General features: G+C 42.5%; 1 protein-coding gene across 1 annotated transcript in view; it reads right to left on the reverse strand.

Annotated features, from left to right (window-relative positions):
- The window catches only part of LOC125886835 (RNA-binding Raly-like protein), a 67,682-nt gene that overhangs the window by 11,309 nt on the left and 43,937 nt on the right, over positions 1 to 12,436 (reverse strand). Inside the window, exons 4-5 of the mRNA XM_049573167.1 lie at positions 7,504 to 7,688; positions 1,911 to 2,024 (exon numbers count right to left, since the gene is read on the reverse strand). Of these exons, the coding sequence (XP_049429124.1) occupies positions 1,911 to 2,024; positions 7,504 to 7,688 (299 nt within the window). The remainder of the gene's footprint in view (positions 1 to 1,910; positions 2,025 to 7,503; positions 7,689 to 12,436) is intronic.

The raw sequence follows: 12,436 nt of genomic DNA on the forward strand, positions 1-12,436 counted from the left end.
TAAAATAACCCATCTGTGGGATGTGCCAATACCCCAGACGTACTGCCCATCCATGATGGGGCCTCTATGGATTGGACATAGCTCTGACATGTGAAGGTGAGGACAAGGAAAGTCTGGGGATGTCCCGTGGTGTTTGGCACCAGCGTCGTCACGGCAGATCCTTTGAGTCCTGTGGGTTGCGAGATAACGTACCAGCACGTCCCAAGGATGCTTGATTGGATTTGGATCTGGGGGGTTTGGAGGCCAGGTCAAGGCCTTCAGCTCGTTGTCATGTTCCTTGGGCCATGCCTGAGCAGTTGTTGCAGTGTGGCATGACACATCGTCCTGCCATTGGCTACTGCCATTGGGGAGTGTTGTTGCCATGAGGGGGTTTGCTTGATCCATAATGGTGTTTGGGTGGGTGGTGTGTGTCAAGTGGCATCCACATGAATGCTAGGACCCCATGTCTCCCAGCAGAACAATGCACTGGAACAAGATGATCGATGTTATTTACTTCACCTGTCAGTGGTTGTGTTTTGGCTGATTGGTGTATACTTCATCAGCTGCAGCTAATGAGCTAATTCATGTTGAACGTGTGAGATGATAGATGGTATCACACTCAGCACCACACACCAACAGCATATGATGCTTATCAAAACACCAACATCTGTTGTTTTCCATTATAGACCGTACACAGTACATCTTGACATTCGTCATGGGTTGATGGGATACGTCACCGTCCTACCGTCACACCGTTGATGCATGCAACTTCCCTAAAATGCATCCACTACATGAAATAGCACTTCCTGGCTACTACCTCTGTCTGTGTGACGTGTCTGGTGTGTGTTACAGGTGACAAGTGATGCATTTCAAGCCCCATAATGATACAGTATTATAAAAAAATGCAAGGCAGGCTGTTATTTCTAGAATAAGTCTGATTTCCCCAAACTGGGCAAATACATCAGACACTGGTGGTAGCTCAGGTCTGTGGGGACTTGGCTTAGGAAGGTTGCAGGTTTAAGTCCGACTCAGATCTAGTACAGAGTGTGGGCTGGTAGCTGAAGAGGTGCCAGTTTATTGGGCACGACTGAGGTGCCATTGAGCAAGGCAATGAACCCCCACTGACCCAGGGGCACCGCCCTACAGCTCCTTTTACTGTTAGTAAACAGTGTCACTATGGCGGGGCATGGATGGAGGCAAAACAATTCTCCACAGACATTAGCTAGCGCTAGCTAGCAAGTTCTGTTGGCTTATTTGAGACGATGGAGGAAGATGGTAGTGGTGCATTAGGAATCTTACAAAGGAGGACCACACTTGTTTGTTTTGCTATGGAAGCTAACGTTAGCTAATGTGCTAAAAAGTTAGCGTTGCAGAGAAATCCAATCTTCCTCTTAATCCCTCCCCAGTTTCTGATGAGGTGGACATGATAACCCTTAATACACATAACCTTATTCATCCCTACAACAGGAAATACTTTTTCCCTAACCTGATATGAAGTGTGCGCTGCACATGTGAGCATTTTTGATGATGGCCTCCGTCCAGTCCTTTGGTCTTATCACATTTAACCATAGTTGTCTTTGTTTTTGTTGACGGGCAGTGGCGGCTGGTTTTGAGCCATGACTCCTTCTATTCTGGCTCCCAATAACACAACAAGACAAACACATTTTAACACTCCTATGGAGCCTACAGCCCTGTGGGGGAGAGGCAGCTGCACCTCCAGCTAATAAACTGACGTCAGTGTGATATCGGCTCTGAATGAGTCTATATGAAGATTTCTTTTTTTAATTCCAGGTCAAACTGTGTAAATTCTCAGGTCTTTCTGTGGTTGTGGGGTTGATTTCAGTCCAGCTGTATAAAATGTTTGTCACATTTTATAGGGCAGCTGAACAGAAGTGAAGAACTGAATCTGTCCAACTGCTTATTGTCTCTACCTGAACAGTCCTTCCTCTGTCTGTCCATCTTGTCCACACAGTCCAAGAGGCCGTCAATCTGAACCTTGATCACTGTCAGCTCCCTCTTTATGGCAAGCAGCTCCGCCATCTTCACTGCAGAGAGACAGACAGAGGTGAGTGGGGACAGTAGAAATACAGTAAAAGCTGCGTATGTGATACACTATGTTGTCAGAAGTACGTGGACACCCCCGTGTTCTTCTAACTTTACATAAGCAGTTTGTGTTCGTCCCTTTCCTCTTTCAACATGACGATGCCTCCGTGCACAAACCAGCTCTTAAAGAAATGGTTTCAGAGATATCACAAAGGAGGAAATAGAAAAAGCGATTTCTAAGTTGAAGGCCAATAAAGCACCGGGAACGGATGGTTTCCCGGCCGAATGGTATAAGGCCTTTAAAGAGCAAATAGTGCCTATACTTTTGGACTGCTTTAACCACACACTTAAAGAAGGGGATCCACCAAGAACATGGAGGGAAGCAATAATTTCAGTTATTCATAAGGAGGGGAAGGATTATTATTGATTATAAGCTGTACGCGTCAATACTGGCTAAAAGACTAGAACATATAATACCAGACCTAGTGGATCCAGATCAAACAGGCTTTGTGCGTGATAGACAGACACAAGACAATATTAGACGGGTGCTGCACGTACTTGATCATGTGACTAAGGGGAATAACAGAGCTGTAGCACTCAGTCTAGATGCTGAAAAGGCGTTTGACTCGGTTCGCTGGGAGTACTTATATCTGACGCTGAGAAGATTTGGATTTAAAGATGACTCGATCAGATGTTTTAAAACACTATACTCCTCTCCAGATGCCAGAATAAAAATTAACGGACATCACTCACAGCCCATTGAGCTGGAGCGAGGCTGCCGTCAAGGCTGTCCTCTCAGTCCAGCTCTTTTCTCGCTATTTATCGAACCCTTAGCACAGTCAATTAGGGATGACCCGGCAATAAAAGGAATAATGGTCAGTGGCTTGGAGCAAAAGATTTGCCTATATGCGGATGACGTGTTATTGCTTATAACAGCGCCAGAGGTCAGCATCCCTAGACTGATGTCTACACTGAAAAACTTTGGAACCTATTCTGGATATAAATTAAATGTGCAAAAAACCCAAATTTTATGTTATAATTACACTCCTCAGAAAGATATGCTAAATAAATTTGATTTTAAATGGAATTCATCTGAAATTAAGTACCTGGGGATTCGAATACCTAAAGAGCTATCCAAGACCTATGAAAGCAACTATGGTCCCATAAATAAAAACATCAAGTCAGATATTGACAGATGGTCTCAGCTACCTTTAGATATGCACAATAGGATAGAAACAATAAAAATGAACCTACTTCCTCGACTCTTATATCTTTTTCAATCCCTGCCAGTAATGGTTACACCAATGCAATTTAACGAATGGGATAAGTGGATCTCAAGATTCATATGGGCGGGTAGAAGGCCAAGGATTCAATTCAAAACATTGCAACTCTCTAAAGAGAAAGGGGGTAGATCATTACCATGCTTAGCAGACTACTATAAGGCAGCGCAATTAAGACCACTGGCTTGCTGCTGTAACCCAAATTATACAGCAAAATGGAAGGATTTGGAAACTTCACAATTAGATATACCGTTACAATCTATACTGGGTAGTAAAACACTGTATGAGCAGCATTCTAGTAGCCTGAATCAATGGTCTAGAGTTTGCCTTCAAATTTGGTTTAAGGAATGTAAATCACCATTACTTGAAAGACAGTCTAAACTGCTAAGATGGGTTGCTTTTGACCCCGAATTCAAACCCGCTAGGATTGACGGGAGGTTTAAACACTGGTATAGAAGGGGAATCACTTCTTACTGCTCAATTTCATCGAAGGGAGAATTTGATAGTTTTCAGAAATTTTCGGATACATATGGGTTAGAAAAACTGGAATTTTTTAGGTATCTTCAAACCAGGACTTATTTTAATGATGAGATAAAACCAACAGAGGAATGTGAGACTAACTTAATTGACATATTTATTGACATGTACAAAAATAAGGACAATAAGAAACTTGTTTCAACACTGTATTCCCATATTCGATCTAATAAGAAACACTCAACAGATAAGGTTAGATTAAAATGGGAGAAAGAATCTGGAACTATCATCACAGAGGAAGAATGGTTGAATATGTGCTCTGTGCAGTCAACTTCCACTAGTTCTGGTCTTTGGAGAAATTTTTGCTGGCGGAATCTGGTCAGGTATTTCATAACTCCTAAGTTAAAAAGTGTGCAGACAGGGGAGACGGTCAGAGGTCTATGTTGGAGGAACTGTGGAGAACAGCTAGCAGACCATTTTCATATATTTTGGTGCTGCCCAGCTCTTCAGCCATACTGGCAAGAGATTATACAAGTAATACAAAATATTTTTGGTGATGAAATTTACTGCTCTTTCTCTACAATCTATTTGGGCAATATTGCACCTCATTTACTGAGGCAAGACAAATATCTTTTAAAAATATTATTAGCAGCCAGCAAGAAAGCTGTAACCCGAAAATGGTTGCAGGCGACACCTCCAACAGAGACAGACTGGATAGATATTGTGACTAATATTCAAAATATGGAAAGGATGAACTTTTCGCTAAGTCTATGGATGGATAAGTATTTGAAATACTGGGAAAAATGGATTATGTTTGTGACCACAAGAGATGATAACTGAGCCATTGCTGTATGAACTGACTTGTATCTCCATCAGTATAATGTATGTATGAATGTGTAGGTGACCAAATGTTTGTTCTATGGTTTGTTTTTGTTTTCTATGCTGTATGTTGTGTTTGTTCTTTCTATAAAAATAAAGTACAAAAAAAAAAAGAAAAAAGAAATGGTATTTGGTTTTTGTGTGGAGGAACTTGAGTCCTGACCTCAACCTCATCCAACACCTTTGGCATTAACTGTAACACCGACTGTGAGTCTGACCTGATCACCCAACATCAGTGTTGGCCCTCACTAATATAAATCCCTGCAGCAGGTTTTCACATCTGGCGGAAAGACTGAAACTAGAAGAGAGAAGATATGAGTGTAATGTCTGTGTTGCTTGGTGTGTAGTGTCTCTGGTTTCTAGTCATCGATGGGAACATGAACCAACATGAACGATCACTCTCAACAGTTTTCTGAAATTGTGTTAAAGTGTTAAAGTTTAAGGACTCTTCCTTCATACGTTGGCTAAAATATTTAAAAATGGACCAGAGTTTGGTTTTATAGCTCCATGCAGATGCAAATGTCCAGTGACCCCTGCAGCCATCAAGCGTGTACTCCTGCACCATCAAGTCCTCTTAGCGCTGCACTCCCACCTCCTTCCCCTGCACGAGCCTTCGCCCTCGCTGTGCTCTGCAATGGACCGCAGGCGCCGCCAACAGCTCACCAAACGACCCTGAAAACTACTTCACTCCTGAAAGCTTTTCGACCTCGGGAGCTTGCAAAGGCAATCTAATTTCCTTGTGATGGGGCGAAGTAAAAACTATTAAGGCTTGTAATAAACTAGTATAAACAATTCTTATTTGCCACGCACTATTAACTCAGTCTAATTGCGAGCGCTGATAGGCTCGGCAGGAAGGAGAGCCCCGCGGTACAGAAGCTTTTAATGAAGAGACCATCTGGCGCCCCCCCTCCACCCCGCCTTCTCTGCAGCACCCTGGGGCCCTACCACCGAGACGAGGCATCACACAGGCGGGAGATAACATGAGCAGGGTTTTAGAAAAGGAAGGATCCTCTAAGTGCTGCAGGTTTCCACAGGAGCTCGTGTTGGCTGCACATTGAGATTTTAGAAAAGAAAAATGTTACAGCCACAGATGTGATCACCCAGGGCCTGGCTGTTGTGTGGGTTTGAAATTTAAAAGCCTTTAATTGGAGAAGGTTGAGGCATTTAAAACCCCTGCGTATCGACCTGTGCCATCAGCAGGGTGTCAGTGTCTCTGCCCTCTCTGGTTAAAAGCTTTTTAACATTCAAACCCACACAAATGCAGTCATAATATTTCTTTTCATCGTTTACACACTGCAGCTTTGCGGTCATAACCCCAGTCATAATGATTTTTTATGTATTCATTTGGATCAATGATCATGTGGATCTCAGCAGAGAGATAAAACTGCATGAATCATAAATACTTCTGATAAACAAAAGCACAGGACAAAAATCTAAATCATCTGAATCACAACAGTCTTTGGAAAGTTGGCTTTAAGGAGGTGAAATACCCAAAGTTCAACATGTAGTTCAGCATGCTAGAAGACTCAATATGTACTATTAACATGCTCGTGCAAAGATGTTGCAATGGAAAGAAGAACGGACTTGACACCTTTCAGCAATCAGTTGACAAGAAGTGGCTAGAAGTTTGGAATAATTATGACTTACTGATGGTAAACTAATGCCCCATTTCCACTGCTTGGTACAGCTCTGCTCAACTCAACTTGAAACACTCTTTTGGTTCTCTATTTGCAAAAGTTGTGGAGTGTACCTGGTACCTTTTTTGGAACCACTTCAGTCGAGGTTCCAAACGAGTTGAGCGGATACTAGAAGGTGGAGTTAAAGGTGGGACAGGCAGTTTAAACGTCATTGGACATAAATCCCATAATGAATGTTAAGCATATTGTAATTCAAGTGGCCTGACAGAAAACTAGACTTCTGCAGCTCCTCTTGGTTCTGTTCTCTGGCTTTAGAAAATCTAGCTGATAATGGACATCCCTTCAGATGGTAAAAGCACTATTTACATATATGACACTATTACATTTTGTACTTTTCATGACTGTCTGTCCCCAGTGTTTGTCCTGTTGGAGCCAACGCAGGAAGGTTCAGGGGGGTCGCCAAAAACTTTAGATTCATCTTTTACAAACAATGAATGCCATGACAGTATGACCTGAAGTTGTTGAGACATCTTGCAGACTGACAGACGGTTTTAGACAAGCTGGTGAAGAAAGTCAAACATGTAGCAACATCTGATGAATCTAAGACCAATATTCACTCTTCTTTTAGCTCTGTTTTTGGTCTCCTCCTAATCCTGAGAAAATATTTGGCCTTTTACTGCTAAATATTCCATTTCTGCAATATTTACAAAAAGGCCACGATCTTTACCTCAACTTAAAGTTCAGTTACGTTCAGTATGAACATTATCAGTGAACAGTTAAAATAATCAACATGTTCTCATCCGAGTGCCGCTTTGTCAGTGGACCTATACGCCAAGTATGACATGGCAGGTACCCTCCTGTTATGGATGTTCAGGGATGTTGTGTCAATTAATGCTGTTTACATGCACTGCATCTTTTCAAATACACTTGTAATACAAGAAATGTAAAGTTTCTGCTTGTTACATGCATACAGTCTGTTTTTAAAAAAAACAAAACAAAACAAAACAAAAAAAACCCCAAAGGTTTAAGGTTTACTTCCTCAACTTTGGGCAACAAAAGCCGGTTGCCAGTAGTGTTAACAAACTGTCGCTGACCCATGCGTATCATACTGCTGCAAAAGGCGCCTATCTGCCATCAGATCACTGACAAAACGAGTTGGGAGAACAGGCTGAAATAAACGTTAGGACTGTTAGTGTTTGTTTCTCTCTTACATTTGCTGTCAGACGAGGACGTGTGTGTGTTGGTGCTCTTGCTGGAACCTCTGCTGCTCTTCGTCCTCAGAGCTGCTGTTGAAGAGGAAGAGGAGGAGGAGGAGGAGGAAGATGAAGGGCGGGGTCGTTTGACAGGACTGGGATCCGCCGGGACTGAGGAGGGGACACGCTGGTAGTCAAACACCCTGCAAAACACACACACAGACAGAGTCCCATTATGCACTGCTGCCTGAGGCTGTGGCCTGTTCTCTTGATTGTTTTATTACTGTAATGAAGTGGAGGGTAATTTATGTCATCAACAGATTTCTTCTTTGTGTTTGCAACAAACTGAACAGCGGATCAGTCTGTCAAGTCATTTATAATATACAGAAATAAAAGTTTTTAAATGAAGCAGTTAAGGAAGAAATGGAAAAGATATACTCTTTGTTTATCACAAGTACAACACTTTTAAATGCTATAAAATGAATCCACTAAAAGGCATTTTGTTGCCTGAATGACTGACACTGATATCTGATGTTTTGTCAGTAGTCTGGTGTTTTTCTATACTTTTCTGTTTGTGGACAAATCCCATGAAAAGACACAATTTAACATGTAAGCCCATCTCCCAGTACCTCCTGACTTCCTGTCCGTGGCTCTCAGCTCCAAGCCCATGTGTTTGCATCCCATAATATTCTAAAGCCAAACCCTGTTTGTTTTTCCTCACTCTAACCACGTGCGTTAGTTGTTGGGGGAAGAAAAACGTCACATTTATTTTGAAAGAGCCTGTAGGCTATGTAAACAGTGAATTTCCTGTGAAAACCGAAGTGTATTTTGAAATTAGGGACGTCTCATGCTGCAGCTAAAGTGTGCCTCTGTGCGTTGGTGTTGAATGCCAACAGGCCACTGACCAAGTGCTGGTATCTGACAAACCAGGAGTGATAGTGGATTGGTTTAGACAACAGGATATAAACCTGATTAGAGCCGACCTGGCAGGCGTAGGGTGTTGGCTCTGACAACAGTCTCACAGTCGTCAAAATCTGGGACTTGGTTGGTGAATTCCGGTGTCCAACAAAAAAAGCCGTTCTTTCACGTCGGCATGATACGCAGCCGGTTGCCGTTATAGTTTAATGGCACTCAGCAGCATCAGGTGGAAGCATGGTGGGACAAGAACGAAAGTTAAGGCGGCAAAAGTCTGAGTAGGGCGGGTGGGAGGGGTGGTAGATGGGTTCAACAACCACCAACTTTCACCTGGGAGAGCGGTGTTGGCGTCCTATAAGATTATAAAGCCAAACCCTGTTCTTTTTCCCTCAATCTAACCACGTGTGTTAGTCCGTGGAGTACTGACATACTGTGTATATTTTAAAAGAGAAGGTACATTTCCTGTAAAAACGGAAGTGTATTTTGAAAAACGACAATGCACGTAACAGGCAAAACTTGACACGACATCCCAGAGCATCAACCACTGGCAGACCCAGGGTACCTTTCACATTGTATCTGGATATGTGATGAGGTCACAGTGAGAATATGTCGGAAGGTGAGAAAGTTGTCCGTTTCTGTTTTAAAGCCACTTCAGCAGGGAGACAAAAGTGTTTAAAGCCAGCGCCTCTGCCTGAAGGACGTTCTCTGCTTCATCCACTACCCAGAAGAAATACCCCTTAATTCTTGTAAAAGTATTAAAATGATCTATAAGGAAATTAATTGGGAATGAAAGCTCTAACATTATGATGTAGCTGAAAGTCAAGTGAAAGTGAATTTGGTCTTAAACCTGCAGCCCAGCTGTTACCTGCTCGAGGTGAGCTGAAACTTTATGAAGGACAGAACAATTTATCTTATAAAAACTGATAACTGGCACTGATTTCATTTCATCAAATAATCCCACATTGCCTCTTTTCAGCGCCGCCTGCTTTACTTCGTTCTTCTAGCAGGCGTCGGTGCTAACTGATAGAGTGTGATGTGCTGCAGGTGAGATCTGACTGACACCTCCAATTTGATGCAGAGAGCGATAGAGGAGGCGATCGGGAGGACGACGAGCAGCCTTTCCTCTCCCTGTCAACCTCTGCTGTCTATCACAGCAGCCATCTACAGCTGGAGGAGTACTGACTGCAGGGGAAACATGAATACACTTCATCTCTTTTACTGTCACATAAATAAACATGCATAAACACACACACCTGCATGTACACAATTCATTTCAAAAGCTGCTTTAATGGTGTGGAAACCATTTGCACTTCAAAGGCCTGAGGAAAATGAGATCATGTGTGCCACAAAGACATGTTACAATGATTGGGGGGTTTTCACATGACATGAGAAGCTACAGGCTGCAGGTATCCTCCATGTGCCTGCAGGTTTATGAGTTGAAGGAGAGTAATTATATGCACATCATGTAGATGCAAGCCTATCAAAAAACAGCGTTCGCCAAGGATACTCAACTGTCTTTGCCTGGGGGCCACTTTTGGAAAATGACAGGAGACCATTGGCCAGTTGAAGGTACACTGCGCAGGGTTGTCGGTTACTGTTTGATATTTTTCAGTATGGCCTGTGTATTACTGTTTTGTTTGTTTTTTTTCCACCTAAATACATAAATATAGAAACGAGTGAATCTGGGGTTGGCTTTCACTTTCACTTTCTGTGGTGAGCATGTGTACAAACATATATCTTCATTTATCAAACATATCAAATTCATCACCCAAAAGAGGCAAAATCGTTAATACATGTACAGAAAATTGTGTCTAAAAAAACCCTCTATAAAATTAGTTGAGTGGAGTATTTTCATAGTATGGTATTAGTACTTTTACTTAAGTAAAGGACTTGAGTACGTCTTCCACAACTGCCCATCAAGCACAGCACGATGTGACGCCATGCAAAATTTACCCCATTCATTTTCTATGAGCACTGTGGGATTCCAGGACTGATGTGAAACTACAATTACTGCCTCACAGCTAGAGTTACAGTTAACATCCATGTCTGTGAAAACATGGATGAGATGAATGCAAGCTCACAGTGACCTCTGCCTTTGACCGGCAACATCTCATCAGTTCATTGTTCAGTCCAAGTGAACATTTGTGCCAAATTTGAAGAGATTCCCTCAAGGTATTCTTGAGATATCATGTCCATGAGAATGTGACGGACAAGGTCACAGTCACCTTAACCTTTGACCACCAAATTCTAATCAGTTTATGCTTGACTCAAATATAAGAAATTCCCTCAAGATATACTTGAGATACCATGTTCATGAGAACAAGATGAACAAGGTCACAGTGACCTTTTACCACCAAATTCTAGTCAGTTTATACTTGACTTAGAGTGGATGTTTGTGCCAAATTTGAAGAAACTCCCTCAAGGTATTCTTGAGCGCGGAGACACAAAAACCACCTCTTGTCCAAAAACAAAGTTTGAAAATAAAGTTATCAAAATGTGAAAGAGTTAAAGTTCCATAAAGGTTTTTGTAAAAACAGATTCCAGCTGTAAAAGACGACCTAAAAATACAGAAACTCTTCAGTCAAAGAGAACAGGAGGTTTCTCTCGTTACTCTCAAACTTCCAGCCTGCAGCTCTGACTTTCCTCATACAGACTTTATTTTTATCTCCGTCTTATAGACTTCAGTATTCTGATTTTCACGTCTTTCTGTGGAGCACTTTGTGAGCGCTGCTGTTCTCTCAGTGTGACACAAACGTTTACTGCAGTGACGGAGAAGTACATCAGCACAGCAGAGGATTAACATATGATCAGCAACTTTCTAAATTGGTGAGGTGGTTTGATCAGCACATACATATTCAGACCTGACGCTGTGTTTGTCCCTGCAGTCTCAACACATCAGGATAACCGGTGAGTGTGTGAGGAAGTGTGTGTTGGTCGAGGGGGGCTACTGTACCTCGCTAAGCTGATAATCCGCTGCCCGGCAGATAAACGCCTATAAATATTTACAGGGCGGCGATGTTGACACGGCCTGGCTGCACAGCTTTACATCCTGTCTCACTCCGTATGGAGCGAGGCGGCCCGGCTGTGGAGTTACACTCACAAATTGAAGCTGTGTAATTCTCCAGATAAAAATGAAGTAAATAAAATACTCCAGATCATCCCTGGAGGCTTTTCAGGGGAGGCAGTGTGCATAAAATACTGTCCTTCTGTTGGCTGGATGGGTCAAATATTCTGCTGGGTCTGGACAAACACTGCTCAGGTGTTTTACACAAAAGTAAAAAAGATTCAGAGGTTCATTATGTCTGAGATCCTCTAATCCCACAGTGCACTGCTCCCACAGCATCCCAACACAATCATCAGAATAAATGTTGGCTTTGTGTATTTCTGCACATTATTATGTGGCGGATATATTAAAACCTAGAGTTTCAACAATGTTGTTGTTAGGCTTAGGTACAAAAACCACTTGATTAGGGTTAGAGATTAAGATTACGTTTGGCCTAAAATTTTGATGTCAAAACCCAGTTTCGATGTCACAATCCCAGGAGGAAACACGGGGATACCTCAGTAAAATCAATGGCTTTTTGTGGCACTATCCCAGCTGGAAATCCAGTGTCAGGTTGCTAAAAACATCATTGTTTGGTGGCTTAAAGCTGCTGAAAATGCAACAATGACTCACTGAAAAACAGGCTTGACACTTCTAGATGTCATGCCATCCACTATCCCCTCCGCCTTCAGATGACAAAGTCACCTCAAATACTACGTCACTTAAGAAACATCGATATGGCTTACAAAAATGTACAATGTCAACATTTTCCTCTGGCGACTGGGCTGAACATCCCCTCATACAGACACCTGAGGCCTGTACTACGAACCAGGATTTGGAGTTAGCGAGGTTACTTCAGGGTTAACTCTCAAATCATCCGATTGGACAATGGGAAAAAACTGGTGGATTGTCCCCTCTGGGTTGGGAGAGAGTTACTGCCTCAAGAAAGGGAGTTCAAGTATCTCGGGGTCTTGTTCCCGAGCGGGGGTAAAA

Source organism: Epinephelus fuscoguttatus, linkage group LG4 (assembly GCF_011397635.1).
Source record: "Epinephelus fuscoguttatus linkage group LG4, E.fuscoguttatus.final_Chr_v1".
Taxonomy (NCBI): domain Eukaryota; kingdom Metazoa; phylum Chordata; class Actinopteri; order Perciformes; family Serranidae; genus Epinephelus; species Epinephelus fuscoguttatus.